At 39.1% G+C, this 18,255-nt stretch overlaps 1 protein-coding gene across 7 annotated transcripts in view; it reads right to left on the bottom strand.

The window, feature by feature from the left end:
• GRM1 (glutamate metabotropic receptor 1) overlaps nucleotides 1-17,476 on the bottom strand; it is a 387,866-nt gene extending 370,390 nt beyond the window's left edge. For 5 of the 7 annotated variants that reach the window (XM_072826883.1, XM_072826908.1, XM_072826933.1 and 2 more), the window contains exons 1-2: nucleotides 17,343-17,476; nucleotides 14,863-15,890 (exon numbers count right to left, since the gene is read on the bottom strand). In XM_072826883.1, the coding sequence (XP_072682984.1) occupies nucleotides 14,863-15,577 (715 nt within the window). In that variant the 5' untranslated portion in view covers nucleotides 15,578-15,890; nucleotides 17,343-17,476. Of the gene's footprint in view, nucleotides 1-14,862; nucleotides 16,176-17,307 lie in introns of those variants that run through there. The other 2 variants (XM_072826891.1, XM_072826902.1) reach the window with 2 other exon arrangements.
• Nucleotides 17,477-18,255: the final 779 nt, after the last annotated feature.

The raw sequence follows: 18,255 nt of genomic DNA, 5'->3' as shown, positions 1-18,255 counted from the left end.
CCTCTGGTATACCATCAATGTTCAAGAATCTCCCGTCACACTAAATATGAAGCAAATTTTTCTTTCTTTCTTTTTTTAAAAGATTTTATTAATTTATTTATTTGCAAGATAGAGAGAATATGAGCTGTGGGGAGAGGTAGAGGGAAAGGGAGAAGTAGGCTCCCCGCTGAGCTGGGAGCTGGCCCTGGGCCTTGATCCCAGGACCCTGAGATCATGACCTGAGCCAAAGGTAGACGCTTAACCAACTAAGCCATCCAGGTGCCCTAAATTTTTCTTCCATCTTCAACTGCAGGTGTAACACAAACTCTCCCTCTTCCACACTTAAAAACCTCTCAGCCTGCCATTACCCTCTGCTTTATAACATACAGAAACTTCAAAAAGGATCTATATCTATTTGGGTCACTTCTAATTACACATATATTAATATTCTTACTCTTCTTAAAATGGAGTGGACGCACGACACAATTATAAAAAGTATAAAATAATGCGTTGAAGTAAGGCAGAAGAAGCTGATATCTATGTATTGTACCATCAAATTTAGCTTTGAGCTTCCTGGTAGGCAAAGAGAAAAATACAAAACACAATACCCTCAATACCAATTAAGCAAAACATATCAGTTCTTCAAGAGGGATAAATAATTTCATGGTTTTAAAATCTAAAAAGAGGGGCTTCTAAAAAGAGGGGCACCTGGGTGGCTCAGTGGTTGAGCATCTGCCTTTGGTTCACATCGTGGTCCTGGGGTCCTGGGATCAAGCCCCATATCAGGCTTCTCTCGGGGAGCCTGCTTCTCCTCTGCCTATGTCTCTCATGAATAAATAAATAAAATCTTTAATAAATAAATAAATAAAATCTAAAAAGAATTGTTAACAATGGACTTTATACAAGGCACATTGAACAACATACTAAGGAACATCTTCAAAAAAAATCTTGAAAATTATTTACACTTCCAATGCTTGTTCTGACCTTTAAGAAATGAAAAAGGACAATATTAAAATGTAATTTAGAAAACGCAATTCTTCGAAAGAATAAACAAATCAGATATGTAGTCTTATGGAAAGTTAATTTTAGGCAAAATGGTTGATAATGATCTCATAGATGATATTCTTAAGTATAAATTCCTTCATCTGGCCTTGTGACACAAGCCGGACAAAGGATAATTCTAGGATAAAATTTCTGGTGAGCACTCAGTATCTTATGTAATTAACTAAAGAAATATTGTAGTGTTGGGACCCCTGGGTGGCTCAGCAGTTGAGCATCTGCCTTTGGCTCAGGGTGTGATCCTGGCCCAGGGATGAGTCCCACATTGGGCTCTCCACAGGGAATCTGCTTCTCCCTCTGTCTATGTCTCTGCCTCTCTCTCTCTTATGAATAAATTTAAAAAATCTTTAACAACAAAAAAAATACTCTCGTGTTTTAGACATTGAGCCAGCAGGTGGCCAAGTTAACAAGGTACTGAGAAAGCTGGGACTCCTTGCATGAACCTGGGGACTGTACACTTCTGGAGAGAATATCAAAACAATATGAACTCACATTACTAGAAATACATGGTTTCCAATTTCAGTTGAGTCCTCTAAAATTTTGACCTGTTTGTATTTGAAATGCTCCTTTTCCCTTTCCTTCCCCCTCAAAGAATAGTTAAGAAAATAAAGGCATCTAAATATTATTTCTTTTCTCCTCTTTCCCAAACTTAACTGTATCACCACTCAGAAGAAAGCCTTTTCCGATTCAATGTGGCTGGCCTGGCCACGATTTGTTCTTGCCTCCTCAGCAACTCTGCTTCTTCAATTATCTTTAAAGTTCCTTTCTACCACTCTCTTCCATCATCTCTTAAAACTGCTCAAGTCTTCCTCATCCTAGAAAATGTTTCCGCTTAGAAGTGCATCTCTGTCTAGCTACAGTCCTCTCTCACCTTCTTTTCTCAGTCTCTAGAAACAATGCTATACACCTGCAGCCTCTGCTTTCTCCTGACCTCTGCCCTTCCAATGGGTTTAGAAATGAAGAGATCCTTGAATAAGTCTTGGGAATAAAAGATACAGCATGGGGAATATAGTCCATGGTATTGTAGTAGCATTATGTGGTAACAGATGGTAGCTCCACTTGTGGTGAGCATAGCATAACACATAGGAATATTGAATCACTGTGTTGTACACCTGAAATTAGTGTAACATTGTGTGTCTACTATATTCAAATTAAAAAGAAAAAGTAAAAGATGAACCTGAAAAAAACCTTTTTGTCCAGAAAATAAGGGAGTTTTCAGAGAATGATTGTACATATCAAAAGAACACAAAAGCCAGCTTGACAATTTAGAACAAAAATAAATAATGATAGTAAATAAGAGTAGATTAAAATGCACTGGGATCCCTGGGTGGCGCAGCAGTTTGGCGCCTGCCTTTGGCCCAGGGCGCGATCCTGGAGACCCGGGATCGAATCCCACATCAGGCTCCCGGTGCATGGAGCCTGCTTCTCCCTCTGCCTATGTCTCTGCCTCTCTCTCTCTCTCTCTGTGACTATCATAAATAAATAAAAATTAAAAAAAATAATAAAATAAAATAAAATGCACTGAATAAAATAGGAATTCATAAGTTCATATTCACATAAATAAATTCATGAGTAAATCAAAAATTTTATGATTAATAGGATATTTATAGAGTTTCAAAGCAACTTCCCATAAAATATTCATTAATTACACAGAAGAGAGGAGTAACTTTACAGTGGAGAAGTCTGAGATGTACAGTATTAATCTAGTGATCAAAATTAACATCATCAGTAATGGGACAAATTTAAATTATATACTTTTCAGGGGCACCTGGGTAGTTCAGTGGTTGAGCATCTGCCTTTGGCTCAGGTCATGATCCCAGGGTCCTGGGATAGAGTCTTGCATTGGGCTCCCTGCATGGAGCCTACTTCTCCCTCTGCCTATGTCTCGCCTCTTTCTGTGTGTCTCTCATGAATAAACAAAAAAAATCCTTAAAAAATTATATACCTTTTAGCAGTGCAGTGACAGGAATGCAGCATGACTTCTGGAATATTCCTAGCAAAGATGTGTAACTTAAATCTAATCATGAGGAAACATCAGTAAACCAAAACTAAAGGGCATTCTGTAAAACAACTGGATATGTTATCTGCAAAACTGTCAGAATCATGAAGTCAAGGAAAGACTGAGGAACTATTCAGAGATGACTAATTCTATACTAGATCCTGTTGCTATGAAAGACTTTATTGGGACACTAAGTAAAATCAAATGGGCTCTGAGAGTTAAATGGTAGTCATGTGTCACTGTTAATCTCCTGGTTCTCATGGTTGTATTTTGGTCAAGTATAAGAGTATTCTTGTTTGTAGAAAATACACAGTAAAGTATTCAGTGGTTTTTTTGTTTGTTTGTTTGTTTTTTGTTTAAAATTTTCTATTTATTTATTTATTCATGAGAGACACAGAGAGAGAAGCAGAGACACAGGCAGAGGGAGAAGCAGGCTCCCTGCCAGGAGCCCTATACGGGACTCAATCTGGGACTCCCGGATCACACCCTGAGCCAAAGGCAGACACACAACTACTGAGCCACTGAGGCATCCCTAAAGTATTCAGAGTTTTAAGAAAGAGAGAGAGAGATTCCTGGGGAGGCAGAAGCTAGGAGGAAGTGGAGGCTACTGGTACAGAGCACCGTTTCTGTACCTCTCCCTTCCCTGTCTGCTCTGTGTTATTTGTCACTGTTCTCTTCCTGAAAATCTCTCCTCCCTTGGTTGCCATGACTTTGGTTCTTTCCTGATTCTTCTTCCCCTTTCTCCTTCTAATTTCCTTGTTTTCTCTATCCTTCTTCTGGAGCCTCTTTCTCATTTTCACCTTCCTCAAAGTTCTGCCCTTAACTTGTTCCTCTTTTCACTCTACATCCTCTTCCTTGGTGATCTCATCCAATTTTGTGGCTTTAACCATAGCTATTGCTGACAAATCACAAATCTACCATCCTTTCCAGATCTTTCACTTAAGAGCTCTCTCAACTTTCTGGTCCCATAGATACCTCAAATTCAACTACTCTAAAACTCACATTTTCCCAGTCTGTGCTTCCTTGTTTCTTCCTATTTCGTACAAAATGGAAACCTGGGAGTCATTATTGATTTCCCCTCCTTGATCTTCATAACCAGTTGGTAAATCCTAATCTCCCTTCTAAACTTCTGTCAAATCCATTCTCCTTTGTATCTCCATTGACATTTCCTTTAGTAAAGCTCTTACAATTTCTTGACTAAATCGATTAAATTTGCTTCTTCTCCACCACTTTCCCAACTATCAATAGCGTACCAACTTGTGTCCCAATTTCTAGTCTGACTTCTTTTCTAAATCTGTCCTCTCCAAAATTTTCAGGTTACCCTTTTCAAAATATAAATCTGATTGTGTTTCCTTTCTGTTTAAAATCCTTCACTGGCCAGACACCTAGGTGGCTCAATGGTTGAGAATCTGCCTTCAGCTCAGGTGGTGATCCGGGGGTCCTGGGATCAAGTCCCTCATCGGGGTCCCTCCTTCACTGGCTCACCATGTTTACAAAATAGAATCTAAATTTTTTGGCATGGTAAGCCTGTGCCTTCATGACATGGGCCTTTCCTCCCTTTTCAGCTTGATCTTTCCCCATTCCTTCTCCCTGACCATATATTCCAGAATTCATAATATGTTTAAGTTCCCTGAGCATACTTTGTTTTCTACATCAATACTTTTACTCATATTCACTCGTCTTTGTCCTCTAATGGGGTAAATTTCAATGTTACCTGCTTTGGGAGATATGAGGTTATGCTCACTTCTTTCTCTGGCCCAGAGAAAGGTAGTGACAGTTTTCTGTAACTTCTCTATTCACACCTACTCCTATGGTTGCATTTATCAAACTGAATGGTAACCACCACATGAACTTCTTGGTAGAGGAATTATAGTTTAGCTCTGATCATTGATGACTATAGCAGAGAGCCTGACTCAGAGAAGGTGCTCACTAAACATCTGTTTAATTATGACAGGCACCTGAACACATCTTCTTCTTTACCAACAGAGTTGTATCTGTTGACCAAAAATTGAAAATAATACAGTATATTTACTTATCCAGGAATAGGGGACATTATTTGTTTGTTTCCCTGTTTGAATAGCCTCATATCACATTTTAAATTCATTGTAAACAGTTTCTCCTCTTCAACATACTATTCACAATTTCTTTATTGATCTTTTTTGTTCAGCCTTTTATAATATACAAGTTATAAAATGTGCCAGAGGATCACAGATAACAGAGGAAACTGCCGTCAAAGTATTCAACATAACTACAGAATAATCTATCCAATTCTAAAGAAAAGCCTTCATCTAAGGCCACATGCTATGGATGTAACTGTTATGTAGGAAGAATATGCGAAGCCGACTGTGCTGCTCAAAATTAGCAAATCAACAAGAGATACCTATTCTCCCTTTATTTGCGCACCTTCATTCTAGGACATTCTTATATTTACTTCATACCTGCTCACTTAAATTAAGGACATCTGCTTATTTAAGATTGGGATAGCCTGGGCAGCCCCGGTGGCGCAGCGGTTTAGCGCCGCCTGCAGCCCGGGGTGTGATTCTGGAGACCAATCGAGTGATTCTGGAGACCAATCGATTCCAATCGAGTCCCACATCGGGCTTCCTGCATGGAGCCTGCTTCTCCCTCTGCCTGTGTCTCTGCCTCTCTCTTGCTCTCTCTGAATGAATAAATAAATAAATCTAAAAAAAATATTAAAAAAAAAGATTGGGATAGCCTGACAACAATAATAATATCTCATATTTATCTAGCTCTATCTCATCTGCACAATAGACTTAAGGGATTGTTTTTATACATTTTATCCTGATGGCTCTCTAAGCATGGCTAATTCTGTGAACCCATTGGGCCCATCCTATCCCTGATCCCTGGAATCCAGCTCTAGGTATCCTTTTTAAATCTTCTCATCCTTCTGTACTATACACAACCCCTGATCACTTGCTATAGAGATGGTACCATAGAGACATCTGAGTAAGTGTTATCTCCCACTCTTGACCACAGCCTGCACAGGGATGGAATTCTTTTTTCTTTCTTTAATAAGGGTCTCCTTTCTGATCTTTATATTTCTGTACTGAGGGGAATGGGGAAAAAATGAAGCCTCACCTAGAGTTTCATATGGAATGTACATCTAAAGTTGAAAGTTCAGGGATCCCTGGGTGGCGTAGTGGTTTGGCGCCTGCCTTTGGCCCAGGGCGCGATCCTGGAGACCCGGGATCGAATCCCACGTCGGGCTCCCGGTGCGTGGAGCCTGCTTCTCCCTCTGCCTGTGTCTCTGCCTCTCTCTCTCTCTGATGACTATCATAAAATAAATAAAATTAAAAAAAAAAAAAGTATTAAATATAAAAAAACTTTAAAAAAAAAAAATAAAAAAAAAATAAAGTTGAAAGTTCATTTTCTCTAAGAAATGAGTTTTCTTATTAGACAGTAACAAGCACAAATATGGAGGTAGAGCTACATAGATCCAAGGAAGAAATCAGATCAAGTAAGAAAATGGCTTTATCCAAGATTTCCAGAGAAATGTGAAGATCAGGTAAGTTGGGAGCAAGAAAAGTCGAAAAGAAGAGGCTTCTATTGTTCAGAGGCTTCCTGATATTTAAGAGGTCAGAGATAGAACAGTTCTTGGTGATATCAAAGTGCCAGAGCATGGTCAGAGTAAGTGAGTTGCTGAAGTGAAGGGAAAGGAGACAAAGTTGGTGTCACTGAACTAAGAGGTTAGATATCAGTGAGTCACACACATGAATATTGGAACCAACCAGAAGTATGGCAAGAGTCAATATTGAAAGGAGGACTATCAGCAATAAGAATAAGTTGTCAGTGACAGAAGAGTCTCCTGGAAGGTACTAAATGACAGCAGCAAAGTTGGGAGGAATGTAGCATGGCTAAATGATATAAACCTCACAGGAGAGAGGAATGTATGAGGGTGATTCATGCTGTTTAAAAACAATCAATCAAACAAATAAACGAGCTTTGGTTCAAAAAAAGTATCTAACACAAAGTTGAATTAGTCTTGACTTTGTTATGAACAAATATGGTCTTGAGCAAGTCATGTTATTTTCCCCAGCATTTGTTTTCTTATTTGTAGCATGAGAAAGATTCTTAAAATCTACAGAACATGCTGCACTTTTAACCATGAGTTTCATTTTTGTCTCCTGTTACCAGATTTTGGGTCATAAATCTATACCAGATTACCTGATTTCATGGACTTGCTCAATTTTTATCAGCTAACAAGGGCCAATGTCTTAAGAATCTGTCCCTTTGGTGGCAGTTTAGCAAAAGCAGGTAAAATTAGGTGTATATACCATCTCCTTTTTCTCTGAAACACTGTTATGAGGTAAATAATATAGTAGTGATCATTCCCACTTTGCAAATAAAACTGAAATGAACATATGGTATTTCCCATAGTCTTTTGTGTATTTATTTTTTCAAATGATTAACTTTTTGCGTATATATGTATGTCTCTTCTGACAAACTATGGGACCCCTGAGGATAATAATAGTAATAGCAATAATAATAATTATAATTCCTTTAATTTATGTATTCTTAGTACCAACACCAGTGTCTGACACATAATAGACATATGTGCTTACCAGTGTATAAATGATCATGTCTTCATTAGAACACAAAATAAATTACTTGGTAATTTAAAATTTTCTCCCCCAAAACTTTTTGTACTCTAGGTGCTAATTTAGGCTTTTATCTGAATCATTTAGATAATTACCTTGAATCTTCAATTTCCTGGCCATGAAGTGACCAGATTAGATAATTCTAAAATTGATAAATGAGAATTTCTACCTAAACCAATAAATTCTCTTCATGAAAACATTAACACCATATTTGGTACGACAATGCTTCAAAGTCTAAGAAAGCAAAACTTCCCATGAGACTGAAGGGTCTTAAAATTATAATTTTTCTTATAAATTCAGATCTCAAATGTTATATGGACAGTCATAGAGAACAACTAGGCATGAAAAGTAAATAGAATAACTAAATTTGGACACATTAATTACATAAATATTCCTACATAAAAATTTTAATGATAGCACTTTGATGGATAAGGCAGCCACATCCTTTTGGCTTTATGTCTCAGCCTGATTCTGTTTTGCAAGCATAGCCTCTCTAAAACCTTCTCCCACTGAAATGTTGCTTCCAATCTAATATCAGAACACATGAATTGTGCGTTGTTTTTCTTGTGGTTGTAGGTGCTCAATAAAGTATTCCATCCTCCACTGTGATTTCCCAGCCCTCTGTGGTCTTATGATGGGGCATGCTGAATATATGGCTTCTGACAAATCTCTCCATGATGATACCACTGTAGCCATTACCAGGAAAGTCATCTATAAATCCACCAGTCATTGTATATTAGCACCATAGATCACGAGGAGAAAAATTGTAGTGCCTGAAGAGAAATGGCAACTGCCAAACAACATGATAGAAACATAAAAGAGGAATTGCCATCCCCATCTACCCCATGCAGGCCAACTATTTGTTCCAAAGCTAATGAAGTGACAGGGTGATTGGTGGCACAGAGGAATGGAGAAGAGTTCTGTCTGTCTCAAAGTAATGAAGATGTCTCCTTTTTTTTATCCTTGTATTTCTCCTTGATCCTTTGCACATGGTAGCTATTTGCTAAATACTGATTAAATAACTTACAAAATGGTTTAATATGGTTACAAATGGTTTCCTATAATGGTCTAGCCAATATAGGAAAAATAACAAATATAGAAACTCAAAAGTATAGCAATCTGGTACCATTTTCAGTAGGAATAAATGCCCTTATGTTTTTCAACAGGCTTCAAAATTACCACTGTATCCCAGCACATGTAATGATAATCATAATGATTACTTTGTATATTTTTAGAAAGATCTATAAATCTAGCACTCTTTTTTTTAAAGTCAGAAGACTGTATGGTATAGTTTGCAAAGATCACCTTGTAAAGTGTTTAAGAAGTAAAGTACAGCATAGGGAATACAACAAATAATATTATAGTAACTTTGCATAGTGATAGAGGATAACTAGACCTATGGAGATTATCACTTAATAATGTATGAAAACATCAAATAACTATATTGCACACCTGAAACTAGTAGAATAATGTATATAAGCTACAATTCAATTTTTAAAATGTAAAAAGTTGGAGTTTAAAGAAGCCAACTCTCAAGTAACCAGGTAAGTCAGCTAGAGAATCAAGGTTCTGGATGAATAAGGTTTTATTTGGATGTGAACACTTTTTTAAAATCATAAGTAGAATACTTCATAACTATCCCCGGCTTTACTTTTGTCCATATATCAATGCTTGCTAATAATGTGTGTGCCTTTAGCTAAAGTACACATTGAATTAAATATATTAAATCTTAGTTCATGCTTTAAACCTAAAGAATCATGGTTTTAAAAACTACTCATGTCATGCCTGTAAATTACATCAAAATTCTCCATGACTGCAAGACAAAAAACAGTTCAAAATCCTCCTTGTTCCTGACAAAGGAACACCTTTTATTGTTCCCAGCTATTTCAACAGCCTAGTACATAGAATTCCATGCAACTAACATTTTCATAGTTTCCCCCTTCCATTTAATAGATCTCCTTTATATGTTTCAGTAAAATTCATGTTAATTATCTTTGAATCACATCAAACTCTACTTGGGCATATCTTTCTTGAAACCAAAACTCTTTGGCACATGCTTCAAGATTCTCCACTTTTTATCCTTATATCAATAAACAGTCACAGAGTCACAGAATATAGGAAACCACATTTGAGTTGCTATCTTTATTATTAGTTCTTGGATCACACTCTCCACTCGAGCCAAGTTAACCCACTTACTTTATCCCCTATAGGGACATTCTTACTATTGCTTCTAACTTTTGCAAATATAATATTAAACAAAATTCTTTTCTCTGGATTTTTTTCTAGCTAATTACAGTCACCAATATTTTCTTTTAATGTTCCCTAAACATGTATAAACTCATGTATCTAAATGTCTACGTGTATCTTTTACTTGTTTTACATGTGTTCAAACTGTACCTCTTTTATAGTGTAAAGTACTTAATAACTGAGACCAGGTCTTCAAATTTTTTATATACACCTTTTGGTATAGTAAATCTTCAATTAGAGTTGAATATCTGATGGCTTTTCATTTAAATTACCTATATTGATATATTTATCTATAAAGTGGTATGGTGCATATTGGAAAAGCATACTGTCAAGGAAATTAATAAAGGCTGAGTGACCACCAGAGTTCGACAGGAAGTAGTTTGCTGGTGATGAACATAGGATTTTATGCTTGACCCTTTCTTACTTAGTTTTGATGTATATAATTAAATCCTAAAGGACATAAAGCTGATCCTAAGATGATGTTAAAATGAATTAAATAATCAAATCCCAGAACTTACTGATAAGGTAGATTTAAGCTAATAATTTTACATTTAAAAGGAAATAAAAAGCAAAGTCCTACTCTGAAAAAAATAACAATATCAATATGAATAACTGCCCAAGCATAAAAAGTAGGAGATATGACCCAGCAGTAGTACATATCTTTTAAAAGACTTCTGGATAATAACTTATCTAAGACCTACTCGAGTTGTCTGTGATGATGCAGGAATTAAAAACTCAAATAAATCGGTGAGAGAACTGGTGAGGTATAGCATAAAGGACAGAGAATTTATTGATGACAAATATCACACGGAACAGGAATTTAAGTTGTTTTTGGATGATTCCCAGTGGTTGATGGAGAATTAGTGGAAATTTCAGGGAGTCGAATCATTATATACAAAAGCTGACTAATAGGTGAAATTCTGCTTCTGAATTTAAGTCCTATATTCTCCCACTCTCACTAGAAATCCTAATCACAAATAGGAAACTCAGAGCATATGGGAACTACTTTTTGGCAAAGATAGTGGTGTTTTAATCATCTTTAGTTGGTTGACCTAAATAACCTTTGAAGACACTCCCATGTCTTATTTTGTGACAAAAATAGAGTAATTTATTAAAGTAACTTATTGTGAAATAGTTTGAAATCAAGATAAGAAAGATGTGAAAAAAGTTGCTGGTGCATGGGTAGAAAATATGGTATTTAGTAGAAATAAAATTCTTATATGTACCTTCAGTAGCTAAAGTAATATTTCACTGACCCTGGAGGATTTTCGTCTGATGTCATTAGACTTTTAGAGTATGTTTTATATCAAATAGAAAAAAGGCTTCTAATAAGTAAAGGATGAAATTTTGAAAGCTCCCAAAAAGGGCAATTTCACATAAAATGTAAGCATCAAGAAAAGGTGCACTACAATGAAAATGTAACTGTAAACAAAAAAGCACCTTATAGTGAAGAGTACTGTATAGGAGCATAATTAAATTCTTTATCATAACAATACTCACCTGACCCTATGAGACAAAACACTGACAGAGAAAGGCTTAACACAAGTGAAAATGTATCCAATCAAAAAAAAATTTTTTGAAGCTACAAATTCAGGGAACATTCTTTATTGGACTTGCTCAATGCTCTTAACGTAATCAACTAGAAGTATTTTAAAATATTGCTTTCTATAACTTTTTGAAATAAGTTTCATTCTTGATGGGGAATCTGCATTTCATTCCAAGGATGAAATTCAGTGTCCTTGGCCAAGATATTCTTCACAGAAGTAGGCTATTTTTGTATTTTATGCTTAGCATATTTAAAGACACATACTTCAGGTGAGCAGCTTGCTCTAAAATCCACTCAATTTTTACTTGTGAATAAAGCTCAATCATTCAGTACCCATCCTACCTCAATATTCTCCTCAAGAACCAATCCTGGAAGTTTTCTGGAGAGCCCACTGCAGGTAACCACATGTACACCAATTCTCTTTTGAGTCAAGGAAACTGACAGCTGTCATGGCCAGAGGATAAGTGTGGCACAAATTATGTGGGAGAAGACTGAAAAGCACATAAAAAAATATAACAACAGAATTCTAGCTGGATTAAAAAATAAACAACAAACAGAAAATATCTCCAGGCTTAACTGCAACATAAAATAAAATAATAAAAGGATATAAAAACAATTCAAATAACAGGATGCCCCAACTGTGATTGTAAAGTCCATCAAAATTAACCATGGAAATGAAGATACACCAGCCTAGTCACTTGATTATTAACTGTACTAGCCTAACTTCTAATTAAAAAAGAAAAAAAAAAAGATGATAAATTGGCTAATTTGGAAAGGAGAGGTGAAGGTCACTGGAGGTTCCAGAATTTCTAAGCTCCAAATTGCTAATATCCAAACTGGCCTCTTTCCTGAATAGTGCCCAGATGGCAGAGACACCACCGATATGTGGTCTTAGCTTCTTTTTGACAAGGAACTGTCACCAGTAGGTGACCCCATCAGTCTGAAGGCAGGAAAATTACTAAATGATGCAAGAAAATGCCTGCAGGCCAGTACACCATGAGTCCCTGAGATGAGCAGGAGGGCAGAACCTTAGGAAAAATGAATTTTCAGTTGGAGCTTATACAAAAGAGACTGTTATCTTTCTTTGCAGATAGAAGAAAATAAAATCAATTTAGTTTCCACAGATATTATGTCTAATAAAAGAAACAAATTCTCCTTTAGAGTAAGGCCATATAAAAAAGGCAAGGTGAATGGTGTAAACTCTTGGTAATAGACACCAAAGTTAGCTCTATTGCTGTTCTATGAACACAATGTAGTCTGGAGTCAACTACTATAATACCATGGAGACATTATCTCTGCCACACACATCAGTCAAAAGGCAGAAAGGAAATAAAGTAATTCAAAGTAATATAAGGGTGAAATTGTAATGTGAGTCCTTCCTGAACAAAATTGGCAAATTCAAGTCCAATTAATTTTCCAAAAACATAGTTCTACTTGTCAGAAAGCAACTCACTATTAGCAATTATTTTTAAGCAAAATGATGGAACTGGAAAACAAATTGAAGTTTATCTTCTCTCTACTCTTCTCTGTTCCAAAATAGATAAATATTATATTAAAACATGGAAAATAAAACTAGTGTATAAAAGTATGAAGTATTACCTCTAGATAGAGGAATTTGTACCTCTTATCTCTATAAACAATTAAACCTAGCTTAATGGAGAGAATTATTTAATATATGTCACATTCCATCTAGATTTCACTGTTCCCTTTTAGAGAGATCTAATGCTGATAACTAACACATCTTGAATTTATGCTTTCAAGCTGTTCTGCCTAAACACTAGAGAAAACTATATTAAGCATTAAAGTATAGGAAATTAACAGTAGACATTAATATGCACGAAATTAACATTTGAACCTAAAAGTGTGTCTTTAAAAAGTTATATGAGATTTTTGTTGGAAAAGGGATATGTCATTCATTATTAAAAATCAAGATTCAGAAACATGAGTCAGTTGTTAGAAGTCACAATATGGCAGCAGAAAGTTTTTTTTTTCCAAAAGCAAACTCTGAAATTATAATGTATTATTCTACATTATTTTTGTTTGTCCTGAAAGCTCTGCTCCCTTTATAATATTAAATCATTGGTTTTCATTAACAATCACCATATAACCACTTCAGTAAGAATGCTTCTTCATTTCTAAAATCAGACTTCACACCAGTAACTGAATATTGTGTAACTGTTAAAAGAATATGAAGTCATACCTTTCTTTCTTGGCCTTTTTTTTTCAATAATTTGATAGTAAGAAATATGAATGCAGCAATATTCTCAAGATTCTCTTCTATATGTCAGCATATATACACGAACTGTTCTAGGCATTAATGTTTAAATCAGGCTCTTGGTTTCTTCAGAAACATAAGCATATAAGAGAGTTAAGAGTAGTTGACTCAAAAGTCTCATTTTATCCCCAAATGTATACAGGTCCCTCTCAGAGGAGGAGAGTAAAAGAAATATTTATAAGAAATACTTTGTGAATTTATGTGAGTAAAACCATAAAAATCAATGTTTTTAATCTTAAGTAAATCTATTTCATTTTTAAAAGCCATTTTAAGACAAATGTCTACTATCCTTTTATTAGTAATTGATCTAACTAAATTCTAATAAGCAAAGTCATTGTGTAAGAAGAAAAATACTAGACCAAAACTCAAATCCAAGAAGTCACCAGTGCTATTTCTCAAAAACAAGAAAATTCTTGGGAGGAGTGATGACATCTGGACAATTTTAACATATGTAATAGAAAATAAATGGTTTAAACTATTTACTTTTCAAAAAATAAAATAAACTATTTGCTTTTCCATTGTATCTCAGACACTCCAGAATTTGAAATAAGTTTCTGATATATGGAGGGAGATGACTGCATTAATCCAACATTCACAGGTGAGCTTTGGATGTGAAACAAGGGCCATATTAAGACAAAGAACCTTCAGCTGTTCAAGACAAGATCAAGCTTTCGAACCCAATGCAGGGGACAGCATGGTGTGGTTTCTTTTTTTTTTTTTTTTTGGTTTTGTATTTGTTTTCCTAATTGCTCATATTGGATTAGTCTACTAAGCTTGGGAAAATCATAGCCAGTCTCTTAACAGGAGTACACCACCTTGGGCAAACAAGCCTTTCAAACACAAACTCAGAATGTGAAGGCAGATATCTAAGTCCAGAAATTACAGTTGGACCCTGTTTATGGAGAGTTCGTATCTTATAGGCTCCTCCTATCCCCCAAACACCACTGGACACAGTTTTCCTACACCATTATTACAGAATGAGGATAAGAGGCAATGGCTTGGTGGGTGTGTACTGACAAGGGGTGAAGTGTGTTTCCCACAATGCTGTTAATAGACAGACAATACTAGGATCACGATGGCACATCATGCAACGGACTCGCTTTTCTCTGTACCTTTCTTTCCCAAATGCAATGCCTACCTTCTGTGTGGACTGCAGAGACATAGGTCCAATTGTAACGTTTGACTATGTCAAGCATTGCCCTTGCTTGCAAAGTGTCAGAAGGGACAACCCTCAGGAAGTATTTGTACAAAGTTTTGTCACTCAGGTCGATGCTCGTAGCAGAATATGCAATCTGGGGGATGTCGAAGAGCTGAAGCAGGTTCTGCACTTGAATGGCTACGGAGCTGGAGCCCGGGCCGATCACTCCCGCAATAGGCTTCTTAGTCCTGCCTGAGGGGAGGGACTGGCCGTCAGGCAGGCACCGGTTGAGCCCATCCTTTTCGTCTCGAATGGAAATCAGAGAGTCCCTGATGAACTCAATGCTCTGCTCCAGAGCCACGGAGGAGTGCCAGCAGGAGTCTCGGATCTCACTGCCCAGAGTGATATTGGGCAGGAGGACGGGGTCCGCGTTAATCTTATCCAACGTATGGAACATGGCCTCCACTCTCTGGATGCCGTACTGCTCCCGGATCTCCCCACACTTCCTCTCGGGCACCTTCTCGGCCGGGGGCTGGTGGTGGACTGAAAAGAGGGCCCCAATGATGACATCTCCGTCCATTCTGGCCACCGAGCGCTGAGACGAGGCTTCCGCCAGCAACACTTCCCTGCCGGGTCCCCTAGGAAGAAGGGACACCTCCAAAAAGATCGCCGGGAAAAAAACCAAGAGGAGCCGGACCATTGTGCTGAGGACCATTGTGCTGTCCGTAGCCAGCCCGCCGCGCTCCCACGCGGGTCCTGCCAGCCGCCTCTGCGGGCTCGCAACCGAGACAGATGCCCGACGCCTGCCTCTCCCCGCTGGGTCCTGCGGGCCAGCACCGCCGGTCCGACACTTTCGCCGCCTGCGCCCCCGCCTCCTTCTCCTCCTCCTTCTCCTCCTGGGCCTCCAGGACCACCTCCTTGTCCTGGAGGCGTTTCTAGGGGAATTCGAGCCCCCTTCTTCTCCCGTGCATCAAAGTAAACTGGTCACGAGTACAATGGGCGTCGTGGTGGCAGCCGTGAGCTGGACGCTGCCGGCAAAAAAGGATGAAAAGCAAAGCTCCGTTATCACAGGACCTTTTTCAAAACTCCGGGCCAGTGATGTTAATAGTTGCCCGGTCCATTTCATTCCAGCACATCAAGGTATCGGCTGGAGGGACGGCTTGGGAGGCAGCTATGGTCAGGGCGGAGGACGGTGCGTCCTGCCCGCAGTGCCCTCAGCGGTCCCTGGAGGCGCAAAGCCCCGCCGACCCTCCCCTTCCTCCAGCTGCAAGCCTTTTCCAGGACCCCAAATACCCATTACGCTTACAGGCTTGAGGGGGGAAAGGGAATAAAATGGAGGAGGAGCTAAATCGTTTAACCCACGAGAACTTTCCGGATTTGAAAAGATCAACTTTTCCCAGAAGAAATTTGGAAACTCATTATGAAGGTGGAAGCATTACTTCAAGATGAACACAAGAAAGGCATGTGCCTTTTACTTTAACTACTAGGGGTTGAAGAGACCTCAACATACAAACCGAGTAGTAAATATAATTTGCCAGGTTGAGGAAATCCATATTAGTTACTAAGGCAACGCCTGGTAAAGTCTCGGCATGTCGGAGTTTGGTATGTCTCCCACACCCTCCCCCCTCCACCACCACCCCACACTTATCCGAGAAGTCAGGCTTACTGTAGATGTTCAGGGAGAAAGGGTGCAGATAAGGTAACTTGTTTCCCGCGATGGAGGGTGGAGGGACGAGGTGGAGGGGGGCCCCTGCACTCGCCTAAATTGGGACCTTTGGCTTTGCACATTTCTAGAAAGGGAACGGAGGGGAGCTTCCGTGTAGCTCTTGCAGCGGTAGCCCAAGCCTGGCCGCGTTCAGAACCCTGGACAGTGCTCAGTCCAGCTGCAAACACATTCCCCCGCAGGACCAGGAGGGGACGCCTTGATCAGCGAGTTGCAATTCTTTGACCCCCATCTAATCCCTGACTTTGCTCTTTTAACCCTCCTCCCTGCATTCTTTACACACACACACACACACACACACACACACACACACACACACCCCTCCCCTAGCCTCCCACCTCCCCTCCATTCTCATTCTCTTCGTCTTGGAGCCAGGGCTCCTGCAGGTATGTTCAAACCCGTCTGCTTCGGGGGCAGAGGCGCCAAATCTCAGCCGCCTGTGGGGCTGAAGTTGGCTCCCTCTCGTTCCTCCCAGCTCCCTTTCTCAAGGTGAGAATCGGACGAAAAGGAACTAAGGGAGCGGGCGGAGAGCAAGAGCACAGGACGTGAGCCAGGCCAAAGGAGGAAGACAACCCAGGCATCCATGGGTCCCGACACTTCCCAAGGATGCTAGACTAAAAGAAATAAGCGGAAGATGCCCCTGGGACCAGGAGGAAATCCCATAGATGGGGACTGTGTCTGCCAATGTGGGTGGGTTTCACCGCCCGGAAGTGTCTGCTCACCTGGATCTGCTTGGAGAATTGGACTTGAGACGTACCTGAGTCCGGGTAGACAGCGCTACGGTCCTCGGGCCAGAACACCGCTCGGGCCACGCTCGGTTCGCGGACGCCTCAGCTCTAATCCAGACGGTGCAAGGATGCGATCTGGGCTGTACACTAGTGCCCTCTTTCTTCAGCACTATTTTACCGCAAGGAAAAAAAGAGGGAGGGGGAGGGGGGAAAAACAGGTCACCCAAGGCTTGTCTATTATCTCATGCATAAAAATCAGTGGTTGGATGGAGGGGGGAGGGAAAGAAAGCTAGGGAGAAATGAGACAAATTAATTTCTCTACTACCAGAGGGTTCTTAAACTGTCAGATATATAAATAGTCAGATCTGGCAAAAGGAGTGGGGAGCTTCTTAGGCTGCTTTAGGTGAATATTCTTTGTATATATTTCAAGGACCCAAATATATTTTCCCTGAAGTAAAGCCCCTACTTGAGGGAAACAGAATTAATACATGTGTAGACATCTAGAGAAAGTCTATTAGTAGGCTGCAGGGGAAAGGCTGCATAGGGTGGGAGTAGGGAAAGGAGAGATATGCACATCAGGAATCAAGGTAAGCCAAAGGAAGAGAAGCAAACATTGGCTGCATTTTCCAGGTCAAGATGTAAATAAATTGAGATGAAAGTCAAGTCACACGAAAACACTGGAGTGAAAAACACTTATCCAAATTCCTCCCAGGCTGCTATCACCCTCCCGACAGGTCTCCAGTGTTGGTTCTTACTGTGTGAAAAGTGGAAGTTAAATCACATTCCTCTGGGAACATGTTGGCTGAGCAGAATGTGTCCCAGCTGCTTCAGAGGGGAAAGTGACAGTGTGCCTTTCCACTCTTGTTCAAGGCTTTCTATTTGTGTCAACTCCAGAGAAGAGAGATCAGCTTATGTGGGTCCCTTATAATCACCTTGCTTGTG

This window comes from Canis lupus, chromosome 1, assembly GCF_048164855.1.
Source record: "Canis lupus baileyi chromosome 1, mCanLup2.hap1, whole genome shotgun sequence".
NCBI classification, from domain to species: domain Eukaryota; kingdom Metazoa; phylum Chordata; class Mammalia; order Carnivora; family Canidae; genus Canis; species Canis lupus.
Note: the sequence above shows the minus strand (reverse complement) of the source record. Positions and strands in the feature narration are given on the sequence as shown.